The 23841-nt window shown below is 42.1% G+C and overlaps 2 protein-coding genes across 5 annotated transcripts in view; one reads left to right on the top strand and one right to left on the bottom strand.

Annotated features, from left to right (window-relative positions):
* Nucleotides 1–3103, top strand: part of LOC122563480 (leucine-rich repeat-containing protein 19-like) — a 28805-nt gene extending 25702 nt beyond the window's left edge. For all 4 annotated transcript variants that reach the window (XM_043717260.2, XM_043717268.2, XM_043717251.2 and 1 more), the window contains one exon: nucleotides 2755–3103. In XM_043717260.2, the coding sequence (XP_043573195.2) occupies nucleotides 2755–3089 (335 nt within the window). In that variant the 3' untranslated portion in view covers nucleotides 3090–3103. The remainder of the gene's footprint in view (nucleotides 1–2754) is intronic.
* ift74 (intraflagellar transport 74) overlaps nucleotides 1–19496 on the bottom strand; it is a 126617-nt gene extending 107121 nt beyond the window's left edge. Inside the window, exons 1-7 of the mRNA XM_043717238.2 lie at nucleotides 19319–19496; nucleotides 17517–17652; nucleotides 12274–12322; nucleotides 10999–11097; nucleotides 10845–10905; nucleotides 10193–10252; nucleotides 4408–4469 (exon numbers count right to left, since the gene is read on the bottom strand). Of these exons, the coding sequence (XP_043573173.1) occupies nucleotides 4408–4469; nucleotides 10193–10252; nucleotides 10845–10905; nucleotides 10999–11097; nucleotides 12274–12322; nucleotides 17517–17652; nucleotides 19319–19435 (584 nt within the window). The 5' untranslated portion in view covers nucleotides 19436–19496. The remainder of the gene's footprint in view (nucleotides 1–4407; nucleotides 4470–10192; nucleotides 10253–10844; nucleotides 10906–10998; nucleotides 11098–12273; nucleotides 12323–17516; nucleotides 17653–19318) is intronic.
* Nucleotides 19497–23841: the final 4345 nt, after the last annotated feature.

The following is a 23841-nucleotide window of genomic DNA, read 5'->3' on the forward strand; positions in this document are numbered from 1 at the left end:
AGTGACTAAAAATACAAACTTCAAAAGCTTCTTTTCAAAAGCTCCATAATAACCAAGATTAAAATTATTGTTGCAGGTTTAGTGAGCTGTGCTATGTTCTCAAAATTCTTAGTCCACTTTGAGTTAGCTTAAATGCACCTGCAATAGAGATAGGGCTGCTATACTTGGCCTGAAGAGTTAGAAAAGAAAACATAGCCACAGCTCTGCATTAGACAATGATCCCTGACATAATTTTGATGCAGGGAAATTGAGTATCAAAGGACCATGTTCAGTTATATCGCAATTTCAGATCAAGTAGCCATCCACCAACCACCACATGTATCCATATGGAACTGCTGAATTAACCAAGTTACAGGAAGACACCAATGGTGCTTTCAGGAAGGTAGGAAGCTAAAGAAACTATACTCAATGTTCAAACTGCTTTAACATTGGAAAATTAAATAGATGTTGAAATATAAACAAAATTATTGATTTTCACAGCCATTTTTATTCAACTAACTTTTGCCCAAAAAACAAATCTGATAACTTTGCTGCTGCATTGCATAAAGAATGTAATTTCCTAATTACAAAGTCAGTATAACAAAATGTACCAGTGCCATTATTGATATTTCCAACATCAGTCATGCTTGTGGAGTTTCTGATTGAGATGGCTTTTTAAGCATCTTTCAAGTGTCTACTTACAATTAAATATTTCATTAGTTGTATTTAAAATCTATCCTAGTAGGATATTATGACACAGTTGCAGTGCCCTTAACTATCGATCAAAAGGTCCAGGTTTACGTCCCACCTGCCTTGGAAGTGTAACATGCTCGAACAGTTTAGAATCATACTGCATAGAAACAGTCCCCTTGATCCAACTTGTCCACGTCAACTAGGTTTCTTAAACTGAAATAGTTTCACTTGCCTGCGTTTGCCACATCCCTTCAAACCTTTCCTATCCATTTACTTGTCCAAATTCCTTTTAAATGTTGTTATTGTACTCACCTCTACCACTTTCTCTGACAGTTTGTTCCATATATGTACTATCCCTTGGGAGAAAAACGTTGTCCCTTAGATCGCTTTTAAATCATTCCCCTCTTACTTTAAACCTATGCTCTCTAGTTTTGGACTCCCCCACCCTGGGGAAAAGACAGTGGCATTTACCTTACCCATGCCTCTCATGATTTTGTTAACCTCTATAAAATCACCCCTCAGCTCCTACACTCCAGGGATAAAAAGCCCCACCCTAACCAGCCTCTCCTTATAACTCAAAACTTCCAGTCTTTTAGCAACCCTGTAAGTCTTTTTTGCACTCTTTACAGTTTAATAACATCCTTCCCACAGCAGGACAACCAGAACTGTACACAGTACTCCAAATGCAGCCTTACCAATGACTTATACAGCTGTAACATGGCATCCCAACTCCTGTACTCAGCACTCTAACTGATGAAGGTAAGCATGCTAAATACCTTCCTCACCACCATATCTACCTTTGATGCCACATTCAAGGAACTATGTACTTGCACCCCTTGGTTTCTCTGTTTGACAACATTCCTTAGAGCCCTTCCATTAAAGACCTGCCCTTAACACTTGATTACTAACTTCCCAAGTCTCTGCTCCCAGCCACAATGTGGGCCAATTCATGGCTTTTTCTAAATTGCTGCCCATCTACCAAGTATTATGAAAAATTTAACCTATGCCAATACATCTGATGATTAAAAAAATCACCTTTACTTCAAGTCATTTAAAGGATTTTTAAAATGAGCCAAATTTACAGGTACAGGGAGACAATCCTTTATCCAAAATCCTCGGGGTCAGTTGTTTTTCAGAGTTCAGAATTTTTCGGATTTCGGAATAAATGACATTTCCACAGTGAAATAAAAAAAATTACTTAACAGCAGGTGCACGCGTGAATAGTACAAGCGCTGAGACACAACTGACGCCTGCCAGTGCTGGGCCACGCTGTCACATCACATCTGAGTGGCGAGGTTTGAGTAGGTGTGGAATTCGGTCACCTGTTTGCACGCAAAAATGACGCTCCACACTCAACGGAAAAATTTCGGATTTTGGAGCTTTTTGGATTTTTTTGTGTACCTGAAGATATTTTGACAAAATTCAAATCACCCCAAAGAAATTTGCTTTTTGTACAAACGGTTTATGTAGAAATACATCTTATATGTGGGTTTATCCAAAATTTGTTGTACAATGAAGAAATTGATTCTAGTTTATAAGTTCAAGCATCTTTCGTGCTAATACATACAAAATCCTGAGGAAACTTGACTGGATGGATGAGGAAAGGGTGTTTTCTCTTGTGGGAGGGTGATGGTTTAAAAATAAGGAGCTGGAAACATTTTCTCTCAAAAGGTTGAGAATTTGTGGAATTCTTGTTCTCAAAAGAGAGCAGATGTAGAATCTTTAAATATTTTTAAGGCAAAATAGATAGAATTTTGATTTTCAAGGGCATGAATGATTATTGCGGGTGTGCAGGAATATAGAGTTGCTTTAACCGCTGAGGGGCATACTCCTGTTGCCATGTTTGTAATTCGGAGTTGAGCAACAATTACTTAGAATTTGCCAAATTAAGCAATGACTGACATGCTGCATTGAAAGATAAGTTTTTTTTTAAATTAAACATGTACAAATAGAAATATTAAATATATTTACTAGATTAAAATCAATTTATATCTAGCATGTAAGTGAATGATTCCTTACAAAAAGATAACAGAGCAATAGTACTTAACGTTTGGATATACTACTCTTTTCTTTATTTTTTAGATCAATCCAAATTTGGGAAATCCTGGAAATTAGTGGTTGGTGTTATGGCAACATCAATTGGTATATCTTCGATACTCATCCTCTTTGCAAAATTCATCAAATGGTACAATTGCTTCTTTGCCTATCATCATCATCGACTGCAGGAAGAACCAGATTTTTATTTGGAAAATACATCTCCAGAGACAACTTATAATGTCCCACAGACATCAAAAGAAGCTAAAAGCAATGAACAACAAACTGAAGCAAAGTCCATTCCTCACAATGTTTCTGATGATGACGGATATATTGAAGATGGATATATAGATTCTATAGGATTCACCAGTTGTGAGCAATAAATACGTAAATGGTGTAGACTTGTTCCAGGAAGGCTATCTGATTTAGCTGACTGTGCAGGATATGCAATAAATTAAATCAGTCACACATCAGTAACACAGACAAAAGCTACCATACTTAGAGCTTGCTTACTTGAAAAAATATTACACTGCATTTTCAACAACATAGATTTATTTTGTGTCAAGAGGAGGAAAAATCTCCAATATGTGCACTCAAATTACACATTAGAATCCAAAGTTCCAAAACACAATATGCTTGAAAGAAAGCTGATATGGTTGATAAGAGAATATACTGATAATGAACAATTTGCTGTTACAGAACTGGAAAAATTTTTTTAAGAAGTTGTCAAAGTTGATGTTTCTACGAGTTCAGCATTAACTCTATATATTCAAATACAAAACCAAAGACTCCGTTAATTATTTTTAAGAGTCTTATCTACCTGTGCTCGTTACCAGCATCTACTGATGCAACTGAACCTCAGGAAAGATGGATTTGGCCTTGGTGTAGGGTCTAACAAGTTCAGCAGTTGGTACTGATACTTAAAAAATTAAACTAAGGACAGTTTGCATAAACATGATTTAAGTTTAAGATGTTTAACAAAAGAAATAGCAGCACGAATAGACAAAGACCCTACTGAGCCAACCGCACGAATAGACAAAGACCTACAGAGCTTGCCGTGCCATTTAATGCAATCTTGAATAATATTTGGCCACTTTCCATTCCCAATCTTTGCCATTATCCTGACAGACTGAAAATCTATCTTTGGCTTCAATATGTTCCATGATGCACCATCCACAACCCTCAGATTTATTCATAACCTTCAGGGGTAGAGAATTCCAAACATTCACATTAATTTCAGTTAAATATCTCATCTCCATTCTAACTATTTAGCCTTTTATCCTGAGACTGTACCCACATGTAATAGATTTCCCAAATATGGGAAACAACCTCAGTTACAACCCTGTAAGGCCCCTTCAGAATCTTGTAGGTTTCAAGGGGATCACCCTCATTCTTCTAAATGCCAAAGAATATAAACATAATTTACTCAGTATCTCATCACACAGTAATGCTCCCTTCTAAATCAGGTAAATAGCTATGAAGGTATTTTCACTGCTCAAAAAATGTTGATAAAGTGATTTAGACCTAAGTCATTTAAGAGTGATATCAGGAAATACACTTCACAAGATATGAAAATTTCCTCAAACTGTTGTAAATATTATTACAATTCAAATTTGAGATGCATAAAATGGCAGAACAGGCTTGAAGAATCATACCTGGTTCTCGTGTACTCAATATTCTGAACAAGGTATTATTACTTACTCTCGTCGCTCTGTGAAAATTACATCCATACTCTGTGCTTCTCGATCGTTCTGTGCTTTGAGCTAAAATACAATATTATTGCTTGTTCATTAAGAGCAATCAACAACAGTATGACAGTTTTCAGTTTTATTACAATATTATCTATAACATAAATATTTAAATCTAATGACAGAATGTATAATTCCAAGTAGCTCCACTTAAATAATTAAGGAATGATTATTACAAACCATCTTGTGTGTTTATCATTTGTACAGATGTTTGCCTGACTGACTAGAAGATGTTTATTGAAACAGCTTTACAGCAGAGAGAAGCAGCAAATCAGTTTAGGGAACAAGAAAAATAGCAGGACTGAGGTGACAAAGTTTAGCAGTGAGACTAAGCAAAAAGAGAGGACTTAGACTACAGGGCACAGTTCAAGTACTGCTGGATGAAAGAGCCATTGAACTAAAAAAGGTTGTAGAGAGAGATTGAGGCAAAGTCATAAAAACAGTATGATCCCGGAGAAGCAAGTGCAGACATGTTGAGCATCATGAATCCAAATTCTAAAGTTGGTGACAGAGTAAGTGAAGAGATTGGTGGGTCTTTCCTTTGTATCTCTTTTGTTTGGATAAATGGTTTAAAAATTAGGAGATGATATCATAACTGAAGTTAGTAAATCCACATTTAAAATAATTAACATTCAAATTAATTAAGTTAATTAACATGCAATATTTTCCAACTGTAGCATGTGGGAGTTGGTGGCCGTTGTGATTCAAGTTGACAATGTTAGCGTTCCAAAGCTGCTTAGGAAACTTTGGCTCAAATGTGAAGAGCTGCAGTCACTGTGATGCATCAGGGAGAGGGGGGAGTTACTTAGATGCTATTTCAGGGCATAGATTAATGACATCAAATTTGATTTGGTTATGGACAGGAAGGTTGATGGTGAGGCACTGGGATCCAAAGCGTAGCTTTGGAGGAGCTTCAGCATGTGCCCTTGTCCAATAGGTACGGACTTCTCGCTCTAGGTGTGGATTGGGGCACATACTGCAGGAAGTTCCAAGGTTCATGACATCTCTTCTGGGCTGGAGAAGAACCTGGAGCAGGACAGAAAGGATCCAGTTGTCATGGTCCATGGATGTAGCAATGATACAGGTAAGACTAGGAAAAAGGCTCTGCTGGGGGATAACAAGTAGCTTGGGGCTAAACTAAAATGCAGAACCACAAAAACAATATTCAACCAATTCCAAATTGCAGTAGGGTAAATGAGATTACAGAGGTATTAGAGGTCAATGATTGATGTGAGAGAAATGGGTTTTAGATCATGGGGCACTGGTACTAGTTCTAGGGAAAGAGAGAGCTGTTCTATTGACATTGGCTTCAATTGATACATGCTGTGACGGGTGATCAGGCAATTTGTACAACTAGGTTCGGATAGGGTTTTAGTGAGAGACTGGACTCAACTGAAGGAAAATTTAAAACAGCAAAATGAAGTGAAAAAGCAGAGGTGCAGGGTAGTGAAGAGGCAATGATAATCAAAATGAGATAGGAAGGAACAGAAAATATAAACAAAAGACTGCAGTAGAACCAGACTATGTAATAATGGCAAAAAGTCAAACTTCAAGACCTTGTATGAATGCATGCAGTAGTTCTAACAAGATGCGTTGACAGCACAAGTAGAAAAAAGTGAATAAGACTTGACTGCTGCTGTGGAAGCATGGTTGCACAGTAACGAACTCTGGGAGATCAACATTCAAAAATAGCTGACATTCCAGAAAAATAGGCAAAAAGAAAAAGGAGTTAGGGTGGTCTTATTAATGAAGGAGAATAACAGTGGGACAGTGAGTAGTGATACATGTACAATAGATCATGATGTAGAATCAATTTGGGTGGAAATTGCCTCACTGTAAGACAAAGTATAAATCATGAAATAATGGAGGTATGCAAGGAGAGCAGTACAATTGTCATGGGTGATTTTAATCTGCATATTGACTGAACCAATCAGATGGGCATGGGCAGCATGGAAGATGAATTTGTAGAGTGCATCAGATATTGTTTCTTAGAGCAGTACTTCGCAAACTCGAGCTTGGGAAAAGGCTATTTTAGATGTAGCTACATGTAATGAGGCAAGATTATTAAGAGATTTCATAGTTAAAGACGCTAAAGGGTTTAGCCAGCAAAACATTGTAGAAATTCGACTTCATTTTGACAGAGAGGAACTAAAGCCTCAAACCAGTAGTGTCAACAAATAAGGACAATTTAAGTGACTCAGAAAATAGATGTGGTGTTCAAACAGATATTTCAGTTCAGCAAAACTTTATTCTGGTCAAAAACAATGACTTGATAAAAGGATGAACTACCCATGGCTAATAAACGTTGTTAAGGAGAGTATCAAAAAACTAGGGCATTAAAAGCACTGTAAACTATTGATAGGCCTGAGGATGGGGACTTCTTTTATTTTGAAAACCAGTAGAGAATGACGAAACAGAGAAAATGAATTATGAAAGCAATTTGGGATGAAATATAAAAACAAACAGCAAGAGCTTCTATGCGTATATAAAAATCAAGAGAAGCAGCTAAATTGAATTTTTTGGGGGATTCTTGGAGGATGCGACTAGGGATTTGATGATGAGGAGCAGGGAAGTGGCTAATAATTTACATCAATAGTTTTCTCATTCTTCATGGTGGACGGCAATATAAACATCGCCAAGACATCAGATAAGCAAGGTGACAAAGGAAGGAAAGTAACACCATGTACCCATTCTCTATCATGGGGGCAAAGTATTTAGCACAAAAACAGGTCTGAAGGCAGCCAGGACATGATGGCCTGCTCCAAGTGTTTTAATCTAAGTGGCCACAGAGATAGTGGGGCATTGGTTGAAGTCTTCCAGAACTCATTGGATTCTTGGAGAGTTCCAACAGATTGGAAAATAACTAACCTGATGCCCCTGTTTAAAAAGGGAGGAAGACAAAAAGCAGGATCTACAGACCGGCTAGCCTAACGTCTGTAGCGCAATTGGGAAAATGCTAGAGTCCATTATAAAGGAAGAAATAGCAAAGCATTTAGAGAAGCTTAATGTAATCAATTAGAGTCAACTTGCTTTTGAGAAAGGAAAACCATGTCGCCCAAAATTTCCAAAGTATTTTGACGATATTATAAGCAGAGTTGATAAAGGGGAAGCAGTAACCTTCCCTCTAAGCTGCACGGCAGCCACTCCTAGACTCTGTGCACAGTGATCTGCATTAGCATGCCAATTGTGGTACTGACTTACTGTTCTAGAAGTTGCTGCTGCACACAGGCCTCAGAGGCCCACTAGAGGAAACAATGGTCAATAAACTTAGTGCATTTGGATTTCCAAAAGGCACTTGATAAGGTGCCACATTAGAGATATTTAGCAAGATAGGAGCTCACAGTATTAGGGCTAATATATGAACTGAGGATTGGTTACACACAAAAGGCAGAGTCGGAATTAGTGGGCATTTTCAGGTTGGCAAAACATAATTGGTAGAGTGCCACAAGGATCAGTCTTGGGGTTCAATTATTTATTATGTATATTAATGTTTTGGAGGAGGGGGCAGAGAATAATGTATCCAAATATGCTAATGATATAAAAACAGGTGCGACGGCATGGTGCGAGGAGGTCATAAGGGATTTGCAAGGGGATACACTTAGGTTCATTGAATGAGTAAAAATTTTGCAGATGAAGTTTAGTGTGTGAATATATGAGGCTATGTACAATGGCAGGAAGAATCAAAAGGCACACTAATGTACGCATGAAGATTGACTCCAAAAGGAAAGTGCAGTGCAGAGGGATCCGGATATTCTTCTGCACGATACACAATGTTAGTGTGGAGGTGCAGCATGTCATTAGAATTAGATTTTATTGACGCATGTACTCAAGTATTGGAATACAGGGGAACCTCGATTATCCGAACGAGATGAGCGGGCACTATTTCGTTCAGATAATTGATTATTCGGTTAATCGATTCAATGCCTTTCCTCTGGGGCTCGGAGTTTTCTATTAAGTCTACTCCCTGTTCAGGACACTAGCAGCAGTACAGCAAGCGCAAGCCTTAGCCTGCTCCCAACACCGCCCATCCCCAATCCTGTCTGTCATCGCCTTACCACCCGCCCCCGAAACCCCATCCAACTTCACACCCCCGCAACACCACCCACTGCCCGCCCTCCAAACCCCATACAACACCTCCTCCCCTCCTGCCCCCCAACCCTGTCCAATACTGCCCCCGATCACCCAAGCCGCGCCCCCGTCCGTCCCAACACCGCACCCTGCCCCCTCTTCAGGGCAGCCAGACTGGACACCAACAAGACCGCTACTGCTGCTGCCTTTTTTTGCCACACACAACTTTTTACTGCAACTTTTTGACAGGTTCCACCTTTGCCCTGTACAGGAGAACGTTAGACAGATTATCTGGGGAAGCGGGGGGTTTAGGGTACACCTCTGTGGAGAACTCCTGAATAAGTGTGGGAACAGAGAGAGAGAGAGAGAGAGAGAGAGAGAGAGAGAGAGAGAGAGAGAGAGAGAGAGAGAGAGAGAGAGAGAGGGTGGGAGGGCAGTCATTTAGAGACAGTGCCTGCACTCCAATCAGTCCAGGACTGTTCTCGGCAGCACTTTTAATCACTGCAAACAAAAGACACGGTCAGTGTTGGACACACGTCTTTGATGTAATGTTTCTGTCGGAACTCGAGATCTCCTTCGGATAATCCAATTTTCAGATAATTGTTATTCAGATAATTGAGGTTCCTCATGTACATGAGTACAGTGAAAAGTGTACAAAATCGCCATTCTCTGGTGCCATGTTGGTTATAAAACTAGAATTTCAAGAAAAAGATAGCAAAAGACTAAGTCCCAGAGAGTTCAAAGACAATATCAATTTGACTAAAAGGTGGCAAATGGAATTTAGATTTTTTTTCTGGTGGTTAGAGTTTAAAAATTGAAAGCCATCTTATAACTGTATAGGGTGAGACCATAGTTGGAGCAGTGTGAACATTTTTGGTTCCTGTGTTTAAGTGAGGACATACTGACATTGGAAATAGTTCAAAGGAGATTCATTAGACTGATTCATGACTTGAAGAGGTTGAATTATCAAAAATCGTTAAACAAGTTTGTTCTTTATTCATTAAAGTTTAGGAAAACGAGGGGTGATTGTATTGAAATATACAATATTCTGGGGGGTTTTGGTAGGATAGATGGTGAGAAGATGTATTTACTCGTCAGGAAATGTTGAACCGGGGACATAGATAAAGAATAAGGGAAAACTCTTTTAAAATTGCGATTCAGAGGAATTTCTTCTTTCAAAGGGCATTGAATGTCTGGAATTCTTTATCTCAGAGACTGGTGGAGGCTAGATCACTGAAATTATTTAAAGAGGATGTTAATGGATGTACATCAAGGAATTGAGGTAAAAGAGGAACACAAAACAGGAGTTGCGACCTGGAGAGATCAACCATGATCTTATTGAATGTTAAATGGCCTATATTTGCTCTTATTTATTATAATCTACCCGTTATAAAAATGCATGATGAGAGGTCAAGCAGAAAAAGACAGCAGACCAAATAATAAAATTCAAAATTAAGATTCCCAGTTAAACATCTTTTTTTAAATACAATAATCAAAAACTCATTACAATTGCTAATAAGAATATGAAAAAACATAAATATTCAATTCAGAAAGCTGGATTTACTTCGCATGAAATGTTTTATGGCAGAACAAGCAAATGATAGAAAGAAATCTGAAGATATATGGAAAAGGAGCATTTTATTTATTTTGTTGAAAACAACAAGACTTACTATGTTATAGTCATTCATAACTTCTTCCATGTCAGTATTGGTATTCAGCTTATCTACCAACTAAAGGCAGAGAACAAGATAAAGTTAAGAACTATTAAAGAAATAAAGTTAAAGACAACAATGCAGCCTTTTGTATGATTAGTATATCAAAGTGCTTCAAAACCAATGAAGCTTTTTAAACATTTTGATGTAGAGAAACATGGATAACAAAATGTTACTAACTAACTGTAATAACTTGATTATTTCTTGTTCAATAAAGATGGCTGAAGAAATAGCCAAGAAACTAAGGGAATTTCTTTCTCCTCCTCAAATAATGCACTAAGATATTTCACATTCACTGGAGAACTCAAATAGGACACTCTACCTATTGGCACCTGTGACAATACAGTATTGCCTCACCGTTGCACTGAAGAGTTGGGCTTAATTATACAAGCTAAGAATGGAGTTTGTCCCAGAAGTGAATATTGCCACTGAACAAAAAGCAGTTTACACTTTAGCTATAGAACATTAAAGAAAACTTTTTTTTGTATTTATTGTGCTGTATTTTTGCTATTCAGTTAAAATGATTATGATGCCATTGCAGACCGAATACGTTAGTTATTTGTCAACACTATGTATCCACGCGTAAAGTCAACTTAGCAATTATACCCACCATATTGTAGTCTGCTAGTTGCCCCTGCAGATCTTTTATTTCCACGGCCAAAGCTTCAGCCCTGTTGTAAAACATGAAATATAGTTAACAATAAATACCAGTATTTCATTTACTGTGCATAGAATTTGCACATATGCACAAACTAGGTACTTACCTCTTTTCATACGATAGATAAACAGAATTTTCTTGATTAAATGTATCAATTTCTTTTTGTAGCTTGCTGACTTCTGTTGTAAGTTCATTTATTTTGGCTCTGTACAAAAACATTGCAGGAATGATTTACACAATAAAACAGAAACCATATCATTAGTAAACATAGTCCAAAGAAAGGCAAAATCAGGTATATCCCATTTCCCTGTAACTAGGAACATGTGATTGCACTAGAGATAGTGCAAAGGGGATTTACCAGGATGCTATCTGGGCAGGACAGTCTGAGCAATGACGAAAGATTGGATAGGCTTGTGTTGATTTGCTTGGAATAGTGAAAGTTCAAGAGGGTTCATGGTAGAACTTTAGAAGATCGTGATGGGCACAGATCGGACACTTCTACTATTAGCAGAAGGGTCTTTAAGATATCTTTAAGATAAGAGGCAGAAGGCTAACAAGAGAGTACAGGATACGTTCTTTTCATTCAGAGCATGATGTAAGTCCAGAACACTCTGTTTGAAAGGATAGGTGCATCAGAAACTCATAGAACCTTTAAGCAACATACAGATATTCACTTGCATTGCCAGGGCCTCTAGGGTTATGGGCCAAAACCTGAAAAATGGGAGTAATGTAGTCAGATCTTTGATGTCCACCATGAACACGATGGCCCAAATGACCTCCATCTCTATTGTAATCATTTACGAGTCTATGGAAGATTAGGACGAGGATAGACAACATGGTTGAAAACATGGGTGTGGAGAAGGTTTTCAAAAGGTGGACAAGGAACTGAAAGGTTTCAGGGAAAAAAGTTGCTGAAAGCAAAGGCATTATAACTCTACCACCATTGGGAAAGTGAAGGAATTTTGAAAGGGAGCTCTGGAATTAGACAAAAAGCTAGTTTAGTACAGGTTACGGGGGTGGTTACAACTTTGAAAGAACTTAAAAGACAAGGTTGAGGATTTAAATTGAATGCAGGGAAAGCCAGTGAAGGCCAGCAAGGATGAGAGCAAGTGCTGTGTTGAAGAATTAGGAACAAGCTATAATACAAATAGGAGGGTTTTGGACAAGCTGGGGACAATGGAAAGAAGATACAAGTCCAGTAATGGGAGCTTGAAAGTGCAAAGACATTTATAAAAATTTAAATAGCAAAGCAGCGATAGCAACAGGTGTAAACGAGTGGTCCGTGATGGGTAAAATGCGATGTTTAAAGATCAAAACAAATCCAATTCCACAGAGTTAATAACAGACTTCTTGTATTCATCAAAAATATTAAGCTACTCACCTGAGCAATCCAAGAAAGTAGGATTTATCAAGTATCTGACGATGAGGTCCTGTAAATAGAGTTATAGAGTCACAGGGTCATACAGCGTAGAAACAAGCCCTTCGGCCCACTATATCTATGCTAACTGATAACAGCAAACTACACTAATCACATTTACCTAGTTAAAAATCACACAACACCAGGTTATAGTCCAACAGGTTTAATTGGAAGCACACTAGCTTTCGGAGAGGCGCTCCTTCATCAGGTGATTGTGGAGGGCTCGATCATAACACAGAATTTATAGCAAAAATTTGCAGTGTGATGTAAATCATCACACTGTTCTGGATGGTGTCAAGCTTCTTGAGTGTTGTTGGAGCCGTGCTCATCCAGACAAGTGGGGAGTATTCCATCAAATTCCTGATTTGTGTCTTGAGAATCATCACATTTACCTATACTTGGTCCAAAGCCCACTATGCCCTAACATTTTAAGTACACATCCAGATGCTTCTTAAATGTTGCAAGAGTACACCACACTCTCAAGCAGTACGCTCCATATTTCTATCATGCTCTGGACGATTTTGGTTTTCCTCAGCTCTCCACCTAATCATTTGCTCCTCACCTTAAACTTATGCCTGCTGGTCTTAGACATATCTGCCATGGGGAAGAAAAGTTCATGACCTACTTGATGTATTCCTCTCATAATTTTGTATACCTGAAATCAAATCTGCTTGTCAGCCTCCTCCGCTCCAAGGAAAACAAACCCACCTATTTAGTCATAGCAATTTTTAAAAAATTCACTATTGGGATATGGATGTTGCTGGCTTGCTAGTTGCCCATCCTTAGTTGCCCTTGAGAGGATGATGGTGAGCAGTCCACATGCTGTATCCATAATGCAAAAATTTGACCCAGCAAAACTGAAGAAATTGCGTTATGTTTCCAAGTCAGGATAGTGAGTGGCTTCGAAGGGACCTTGCAGATGATGTTGTTCCCACATAATTGCTGTCTTTGTCCTTCTAGATGGAAATTTTGGGTCATGGGTTTGGACCTTTAGTGAATTTCTGCAGTACATCTTGTAGATAGAAGCAGCAGTATGTACTATGTTAGGTGGTGGAAGGAGTGACTGCTTGTGGAGATGGTGCCAATTAAGTGGGCTGCTTTGTTCTGGATGGTGTCAAGCTTCTTGAGTGTTGTTGGAGCCGTGCTCATCCAGACAAGTGGGGAGTATTCCATCAAATTCCTGATTTGTGTCTTGAGAATGATGGCCAAGTTTTGGGTTCAGGAAATGAGTTACTTGTCGCAATAATCTTAGCCTTTGGTCCTGTAGTCACCTTGTTTATATGGTGAGTCCAATTGAGTTTAGTCAATTGTAACCCCTCTGATGCTGTCAGTGGGGTATACAGTGATGGTGGTTAGATTGTCTTCAGCATTCAAAAGGCATGAAAGTTACTTGCCACTTGTCAGCCCAAGCTTGGATATTGTCCAGATCTTGTTGCATTTGAACATGGCCTGCTTCACTATCTGCGGAGTCACGAATGGTGAACATTGTGCATTAATCGATGAACATCCCCACTTCTGACCTTAAGATGGAGGGATGTCCGTTGATAAAGCAGATGAAGGCCTAGGACACTAGTCCTGCAGAAGTGTCCTGGAGCTCAGATTACTGATCGTGAACAGCTACAATGATCTTCCCATATGCAGGTATGATGCCAACCAGCAGAGAGTTTATCCATTGATTCCAGTTTTGCTTGGATTCCTTGATACTACACTCAGTCAAGGGCTCACTCTCACCTCACCTCTGAAAACAAGCTCTTTTATCCATGTTTGAATCAAAGCTATAATGAAGGTATGAGCTGAGTGGCCCTGGTAGAAACCAAACTAGATGTCAGTGAGCAGGTTATTATTGCTGAGCAGGTGCTGCTTGATAGCACAGTTGATGATACCTTCCATCACTTTACTGATCATTAAGAGCATACTGTTGGGGTGGTACTGGACTAGGTTGGATTGTATGCAGGACATATCTGGGCAATTTTCCACATTGTCAGATAGATGCCAGCATTGTAACTATACTGGAAGAGCATGGCTAGGGGAGGAGCAAGTTTTGGAGCGCAAGTCTTCAGTACTAATGCTGCAATGTTGTCAGAGCCCACTAACTTTGCAGTATCCTGATATCACTGCAATGAATCGAATTTGCTGAAGACAGCTATCTGTGATGCTTGGGACCACTGGAGAAGGCAAAAATGGACCACTTGCCACTTCTGGCTGAAGATTGCTGCAAATTCTTCAACCTTATATTTTGCATTGGTATGCTGTGCTCTTCCATAATTGAGGATGGTGCTATTTGTGGAGCTTCCTCCTCCAGTGAATTGTTTAGTTGTTCATCATCATTCACGATTAGATGTGGGAGGACTGCAGAACTTCGATGTAATCGTTTAGCTATGTCTATCACTTGTTCCTTATGTTGTTTTGCATGCAAGTAGTCATGCTGGTAGCTTCACCTGGTTGACACCTCATTTTTAGGTATGCCTGGTACTACTCCTGCCATGTTCTTGTGCACTATCCATTGAAACAGTGTTGATCCCTTGGCTTCATAGCAATGGTAGAGATTGCAGATTGTGCTGGAGTACAATTCTGCTGCTGTTGATAGCCCAAAGACCTCCTGGACGGCCAGTCTTCAGTTGCTAGATCTGTTCAAAAACTGTCCTATTTAGTACAGTGATAATGCCACAGATATTAATGGTAGGTATTCTTACTATGGAGATAGAACTTTATTTCCATTAGGACTGCGCAGTGGACACTCTATGATGTTGTCATGGGAGAAAGTGTGGACTGCAGATGCTGGAGATCAAAATCAAAAGTGTGGTGCTGGAAAAGCACATCAGGCAGCATTCGAGGAGCAGGAGAATCAACATTTTGGGCATTAAGCCCGAATCAGATCCTGATGAAAGGCTTATGCCCGCAATGTTGATTCTCCTGCTCCTTGGATGCTGCCTGATCTGCTGTGCTTTTCCAGCACCACACTCTCAACTCTGATATTGTCATGGTCAGATGCATCAGTAGTTGGCAGACTGGCAAGGATGAGGCCAAGTATGTTTTATCCTTCTTGTTGGCTCCCTCACGACCTGCTGCAAAATCCAGTCTAGTAGCTACGTCCTTTACGGCCTGACCAGCTTGATCAGTAGTGCAGCTGTTGAGCCACTCTTGGCGGTGCTCATTGAAATCCCCACCCAGAATATATTTTGTGTCCATGCCACCCTCAGTGCTTCCTCCAACTGTTATTTGATACGGAAGAGTATTGATTCATCAGCCGAGGGAGTATGCGGCAGGTTTCCTTATCCATGTTTAAGCTGAAGCTATGAGACTTCATGGGATCCAAAGTCAATGTTGAGGACTCTCAGAGCAACTCCCTCCGGACTGTATACCACAGTGCAACCACCACTGCTGACATATCCAGGGACAGTGATGGTGGTGTCTGGGGCATTATCTGTAAGGAGAAAGTGAGGTCTGCAGATGCTGGAGATCAAAGTTGAAACTTTATTGCTGGAACAGCACAGCAGGTCAGGCAGCATCCAGGGAACAGGAGATTCGACGTTTCGGGCACAGGCCTTCCTCAGGATTCCTGAGGAAGGGCCTGTGCCCGAAACGTCGAATCTCCTGTTCCCTGGATGCTGCCTGACCTGCTGTGCTGTTCCAGCAATAAAGTTTCAACCGCATTATCTGTAAGGTCTGATTCCATTATTATGACTTCAGTATGACCACTGAGGTAATTACCAAGGTAATGTTAGAAGGATTACAATCAGCTCTAACACACCTATCCACCCCTTCCCACAGAGCCCGATGCTCCAAATAATATTCCTCTATAGCCAACCACTGTCCACCACTCCCATCAACTCAATCCTTCTATTAACCCATCCTGCCACCTCAACTTCTCTCCGTAACTCATCAAAGAGTCTTTGGGCATTTAAACTATAATACATCAGAATATGGCAACAGCTAGTCTTTCGTTGCAGAGGTCCACAGAATAGAACCACAACATGGAAACAGGCCATTCAGCCCAACAAGTCCACACCCACTCTCTGAAGAGCATCCCACTCAAACTCACCCCTCCCCACCCTATCTCTATTTCCCATGGCTAATTCACACAACCTGCACACCCCTGGGCATGATGGACAATTTTAGCATGGCCAATCCACCTAAAGTGCACATCTTTGGAATTTGGGAGGAAACTGGAGCACCCGGTGGCCACCCACGAAGACATGGGGAGATTGTACAAATTCCACACAGACAGTCGCCCAAGGCTGGAATTGAACCTGGGTCCCTGGCATTGTGAGGCAGCAGTGCTAACCATTGAGCAAGGTGCCACTCCAGCTAAGGCTGAAGCTTCTTTAAAGATTCTCTGTGCAACTCCCTGTGAGGATGCTTGCACTTGTTGAGCTCTATGTTGGAAAAAAAAGTGCCATAAAATCAAAGGTAACTGCATAACATTCAGCTGAGTTGGATAAAGGGATCATTACGTATCAGGAGATTTGGTCCATTCTCTCTGAATCCACTTTATCAAAATATTTTACAATTTTAAAAACATTTATCAGGGAAATGGTGAAATGTGCTTTTAAGAAAACTGAGATCAGAGTCTAATGATGACGATGCAATTGTTGCGAATTGTCATTTCAAAACTCTTATTCATTAATGTTCTTCAGGGAAGGAAACCCATTGTCTTTACCTGTTCTATCCCACGTGAGAAGCCAGAGACACAACAATGTGGTCTAGTTTTAAACAACTCCCCCTGAACTGGTTTTGCAAGCTACTCAGTTGAATCAAACCACCAAAACATTTTATAGAAATGAAACAAGATGGACCACCAGGCATCAACCTAACCATTAGAAATTACAATATCAAACTCTGCCCTGTCAGATGTTATATTTCAAATAGTCAGATTACACTTGAAACTTGAACACTATTTTGCGATCTGCCAGTGTTGCCCCCAACACTTCGCTTTAATTTCAAATTTGCAATATTCACAGAACTTTGCATTTATGAGTGTATAACTTTTAGTGATTGATATATTTAAATGAAGAGGTTCTTTTATTCCTCCACTCAACCTAGACTTCCATCATCCAAGTACAACTGATCTTCCCATTCTTCCCATTAAAATGTACTCTGATTTATCTCTGTTGATCTTAATTTACCAGCAACATCTATTTTCCTGAGATATAAATGATTAGCTTTATAGATTATTTTAAAAATGACAGGGAACAACTTGCACGTACCTTTCATTCCAGTTTTCATTCCACTCAAACCCTGTTGAGTTACAGGGCGATCTGCAACTTTAATCTGAGAAGATAACACACCTCCAGCCATTACAGGGCCACCACGAGTTCCAGGCCTTGCTGTTCCAGGAGATAACTAGAAAGAAATAGAACATTAATATGTTATAAGCAGTTTCAATTAGGCATTCCTCTTTGTTTTATCTCCAACTTTCAATTTTCCACACGTGTAAACAAACCTGGGTAGAGTTGGAGGGGTAGGGAGAAAGAGTAAAAGAGCAGCAACAGGATACTCAAGGGATGCAGTGTCGGGGGAAATATGGAGTGCAAGAGAACACGATGAAAGGGGAGCATGAGTTCTGGAGAAATAGGAAATGGAAATGTGTTGGGAGTAGAGGTGAGTAGGAGGGCTGGCAATGGACATAATGGGGGTACTAGTGGTAGAAATATTGGGTGGACAATGGTGGGGAGATGTTGGGGGCAGGGGGCGGGGGAGGAGAGAAAGTAGAAGACAAAGATAGCAGAAGAATTAGGGACTGGACAGGATGAGATAGAAGGGATAGGTGGGTACTATTGGTTCTGCAGGTAGTTGAGAGCATTCAAGGTGTTGGGCGCTTTGAGGATGGTATGAGTGGCTTATGGATGTAGACAAATTCTTTAATGCATTCATGGGATGTGGATGTTACTGGTTGGGCTGACATTTTTTGTCCATCCTTGTTGGTGAATTGCCTTGTTGAACTCCAGGTGACAGCAGCATAGTGAGGATGCAGATTGGAGAGGGAAGAGTGTGATTTGTATGCTGTTAGCAGTGAGAGGGCTTTGGACCAGGAGGGCAACAGGAAGGTGCTCAGTGGGGTCAATCAACATGGGCAGGATGCTGAAGGGGATGGTTGTGGGGGGGGGCTGTACTGGTGATAGGGGTCAAGATGAAAGTGTTGGGGGAAAAGAATCACCAAAGATCCATGGACGGCACTTTCTAAACCCATGATCATTTCTATCTAGCAGGACAAGGGCAGCAGATATATGGGAACACTACCACTTTCAAGTTCCCCTCCAAGCCTCACAGTGCCAGGGACCTGGGTTCAATTCCAGACTCAGGCGAATGGAGTTTGCACATTCTCCCTGTGTCAGTGTGGGTTTCTTCTGGGTGCTCCGGTTTCCTCCCACAGTCCAAAGATGTGCAGGTTAGGTGAACTGGCCATGCCAAATTGCCTGTTGAGTTGAGGGATGTGTAGGTTAGGTGTATCAGTCAGGGGAAATGCAGAGTAATTGGGGTCGGGGAATAGGTCAGTGGGGACTTGTTGGGACAAATGGCCTGTTTCCACACTGGAGGGATTCTACGTAAAAAAGCCACTCATAATCCTGACTTCGAAACATATCTCCTTTCCTTCACCGTCACTGGGTCCTGGAATTTCCTCCCCAATGCCTATGTGGGTCAACCCACAGTAAGTGAACTAGGGCAGTTCAAAAAGGGAGCTCAAGGGCGACGAGAGACGGACAACGCTGTAAATGCTGGCCTGCCAGCAACGCCCATATCCCACACAAAAAAAATAAGGTAATATTGCTAGGGGGAAGAGAGTGATGGTGATGGGACAGGAGGAGAATGAATGATGGAGGGCTGTTTGGGGAAGGTGATTGAAGGGGAGGATCATTGAGGGTGATTGAAGGGACAGTGACGGGAGTGACCGACGTGAGGGGCAAGCGTGGAGGGTGATGATGGAGGGTGATCGGAAGAATGATTTGGAGAATGGTAGTGTTGCTCTCCGGGAGTAATTGCCCCGCAAGGTGCTGATTAAGAGACCTACCCCGGTACCGAGACGGTGCGCTGTGGGAGGAACACGGGCTGCAGTCATCGGAGGCCTCCCGAGGCCTCCTTTACTCATCGGACGAGCCGACGATGGAGGCCTCTGCCCACTCGCCATCCCCAAACTCAGTTAGTCCCCGGAGTCTGAGCGCAAGAGCAACCGCCAGGCCGCGTGCGCCATTCCATCTCCCAGCAACGGCCAGGCCCCGCCCCCAACCCCTCGCTTGGGGAACCGACGTAACGTCGCACCAGGCCCCGCCCCCGACGTTGCGCACATAAGCTCCGCCCCCGCAGGCCGTTTTCCCGCCCCTAGCTCCGATCTCCCAGCTTCAGTTGGTCGTGCGGCCGGCTGGCGATGTTTTGAATTAGGCTGTTCGCGGGTTCGTCACCTTCAGTACCCACCCGAAGGAGGAGCATTGGGTTTGTGCGGGTGTGGGAATGAGGGCTGAACTGCGGGTTAGGAAGGAAAGCGAGGGAAAATGAGGGTCGCAGTGAGGGTCTGTGTGTGAAGGATTCAGTATGTGAGTGAGGGAGAGACGGGGGCTGAGACGGGATGAAGGACGGACAGTGAGGGACAATCGAAAAGGCGAGGAAATGAGAGTCAAAGCGAGAGACGTTGGTATTGTGAGAGGGACTGTCGAAGTGTGGCAGTTTGGGTTGTGAGAGAAGCGCAGTCCTGAGTGTGACGGGACGTACAGTCGGTGTGTGAGAGAGGGAAAGCCGCGAGGGAAGGGACTGTCGGATGTTGAGAGACGGGGATAGCGCCGTTGTCATGAGGGAGAGAGGGACAGAGACTGAGGGAAGGACGGTCGAGTTTTGTGTGAAGGAATCTGGTTCCACGACAGACGGAGTGAGAGAAAGGCAAAGTCGTGAGGGAAGAAATGGAAGGGCTGTGGGAGCGTCGGAGAGTCACAGGCAGCGAGTGAAAGGAAGTGTGTAGAAGGCACATTCCTCGAGGGAGGGAAACTTCTTCCAAGTGTGAGGGAGGTGCAACTGAGTTTTGAAGCAAGCAGAGGCAGGGTGAGGATCTGAAGAGGGCACGTCGAAGTGTGAAGGATGGACAGCCCGCGCATGACGGACAGTGTGAGGGCGGGAAAGTCATGATGAGGAAAACACAGTCAGAGTGTGAAGGAGGGACAGCAGGGTCTGAAGGAAACAGTCAGAGTGTGAAGGAGGGACAGCAGGGTCTGAGGGAAACAGTCAGAGTGTGAAGGAGGGACAGCAGGTCTGAGGGAAACAGAGTGTGAAGGAGGGACAGCAGGGTCTGAGGGAAACAGTCAGAGTGTGAAGGAGGGACAGCAGGGTCTGAGGGAAACAGTCAGAGTGTGAAGGAGGGACAGCAGGGTCTGAGGGAAACAGTCAGAGTGTGAAGGAGGGACAGCAGGTCTGAGGGAAACACAGTCAGAGTGTGAAGGAGGAACAGCAGGGTCTGAGGGAAACACAGTCAGAGTGTGAAGGAGGAACAGCAGGGTCTGAGGGAAACACAGCCAGAGTGTGAAGGAGGGACAGCAGGGTCTGAGGGAAACAGTCAGTCCAAAGTGTGGGGGAAGTACAGTGTGTGAGATATGGAAAGCTGTTGAGGATGAAGGAGAGTTGACGAGAGAGAGGGACGGTCGGATATCGAGTGAGGCACGCTCGACAGGAGAGAGTGGGGCAGTCAGGTTTTGTGTGAGGATAATGCAGTCATTGTGTGAGACACAGACGCTCAAAGTGTGAAAGATGGACATTTGTCGTGCAAGAGAAAGGAATTCAGTATGTGAAGGAGCGATAGTCATGAGTATAGTGGGAGTCAGAGGTATGCACAATTGGTATTGAGGAAAGCACCATCAGAGTTATGAGAGTGAGAGACTGTGAACGAGTTTAATTTGTTTAGTGCGCGGTGATAGCAGTCGTATGCGAGGCCAGTTCTTAGCAGGAATTTTGTGATGGATTAAAGAGGGAGCTTCCCTTCAGTACTTTTATTTTTCTTTCCAGAGGAGTTAATCCAGAATCAGCTGAATGGTGTCACTGATAACATCTGACCTCGGTGCTCATTGGACAACATTGCCCTCAACAACAGTACCAAGGAATTGCATTTCTAAAGCGTCCTTCAGATCTGGACAAAGAAAGGTTATTTTTCAGCCAATTAAGTACCTCTGAATAGTTGTTACTATTCTAAGACAGGAAAGAAAAACATTCTTGTAGTTGGATGCCACAGATATCAATGTATTGGAGACTCAGACAATCAGTTATATTGTTTATGGTTGGCATTTGGCTCTTCTTGCCTGCTCCACCATTTCACTCAATTCCACATCCTGCCTACCATTGACAACCAATTTTGTTAGCCAAGAAACTATCTACTGTTGCTTTAAAAGTACTTGAAGACTCTGCATTATTTCTGTGGAAGAATTCCAAAGGCGGTATGAGACCAAAGAAAATTTCTCTCTCCTAATCCTTTCACTTACCTGCATCCAATCCAAGATATATGTTGTGAACCTTCTTTGAACCATTGTTAATGCTTTTGCATCCTTTCTATGACCAGAACATCAGGAAAACTAATCTTTGAAATAATTGCCACAATATTTTTGATGTGCACAAGATTTCATCCAAGACAGCATTTCTGACAAAGTAGTGTGCCATCAGTACTAATGACAATGTAATACTCCCTCAATACTAACTCACCATTAATATACCAAAAGAGAAAATGCTGGAGATGCTGCCAGACCTGCTGAGATTTTCTAGCATTTTCTCTTTTGGTTTCGGATTCCAGCACCGCAGTAATTTGCTTTTCTCCATTAATAAGGTAATGTGACAGTACTGTCCCTCCAATAGGAGGTATTTCCTCAGTACTGCCTTAAACTGGGTGGCACACTCTCTACTGACCCTCTTAAGGTGGAGCGCTCTTAAGCATTGACCTTCCAATAGCACAGCACATAATGAGTACAGGCCCTTTCATGCTGTGCTCCTTCAAAACTGACCCTCCACCAGTTTAGTGTTTTCCCATTAGTGATCCTCTGACAATGCATATCTCCTCAAAAACTGACCCTCCGATGAGGCTGCTCTCTCTTTAACTTCTAGCAATGTAATACTCTCCCAACAGTTCCTTCACTTCAAAGTTTGGGTGAAGATTTGTAGCTCGGGTGCTTGTTGCTGTGGTTCTGTTCGCCGAGCTGGAAGTTTTTGTTGCAAACGTTTCGTCCCCTGTCTAGGTGACATCCTCAGTGCTTGGGAGCCTCATGTGAAGCGCTTCTGTGGTGTTACCTCCGGCATTTATAGTGGCCTGTCCCTGCCGCTTCCGGTTGTCAGTTTCAGCTGTCCGCTGTAGTGGCCAGTATATTGGGTCCAGGTCTATGTGTTTGTTGATGGAGTTTGTGGATGAGTGCCAAGCTTCTAGGAATTCCCTGGCTGTTCTTTGATTGGCTTGCCCTATAATGGTAATGTTGTCCCAGTCAAATTCATGTTGCTTGTCGTCTGCGTGTGTGGCTACTAGGGATAGCTGGTTGTGTCGTTTCGTGGCTAGTTGATGTTCGTGGATGCGGATCGTTAGCTGTCTTCCTGTTTGTCCTATATAGTATTTTGTGCAGTCCTTGCATGGGATTTTGTACACCACATTAGTTTTGCTCATGCTGGGTATCGGGTCTTTCATTTTGGTGAGTTGTCTGAGAGTGGCTGTTGGTTTGTGTGCTGTTATAAGTCCTAGTGGTCGCAGTAGTCTGGCTGTCATTTCAGAGATGTTCTTGATGTATGGTAGTGTGGCTAGTCCTTTGGGTTGCGGCATGTCCTCGTTCTGTTGTCTCTCCCTTAGGCATCTGTTGATGAAATTGCGAGGATATCCGTTTTTTGCGAATACCTTGAATAGGTGTTCCTCTTCCTCTTTTTGCAGTTCTGGTGTGCTGAAGTGTGTTGTGGCCCTTTTGAATAGTGTCTTGATGCAACTTCATTTGTGTGTATTGGGGTGGTTGCTTTCATAGTTCAGGACTTGGTCTGTGTGTGTGGCTTTCCTGTGTACCTTAGTGGTGAATTCTCCACTATATAGGACAAACAGGAAGACAGCTAACGATCCACATCCACGAAATCAACTAGCCACGAAACAACACGACCAGCTATCCCTAGTAGCCACACACGCAGACAACAAGCAACATGAATTTGACTGGGACAACACTACCATTATAGGGCAAGCCAAACAAAGAATAGCCAGGGAATTCCTAGAAGCTTGGCACTCATCCACAAACTCCATCAACAAACGCATAGACCTGGACCCAATATACCGGCCACTACAGCGGACAGCTGAAACTGACAACCGGAAGCGGCAGGGACAGGCCACTATAAATGCCGGAGGAAACACCACAGAAGCGCTTCACAGGAGGCTCCCAAGCACTGAGGATGTCACCGAGATAGGGGACGAAACGTTTGCAACAAAAACTTCCAGCTCGGTGAACAGAACCACAGCAGTTCCTTCACTTCCCTGTATCTGTCTCAATCAATGTTTCTGAAACATTTTTGATGTAAGTAGCTGTTTTCAAATAGTTAATGGAACCCTAATAA

Source organism: Chiloscyllium plagiosum, unplaced genomic scaffold, assembly GCF_037043375.1.
Source record: "Chiloscyllium plagiosum isolate Xiang-an unplaced genomic scaffold, Cpla_swu_hap1 HiC_scaffold_2, whole genome shotgun sequence".
Lineage (NCBI taxonomy): Eukaryota > Metazoa > Chordata > Chondrichthyes > Orectolobiformes > Hemiscylliidae > Chiloscyllium > Chiloscyllium plagiosum.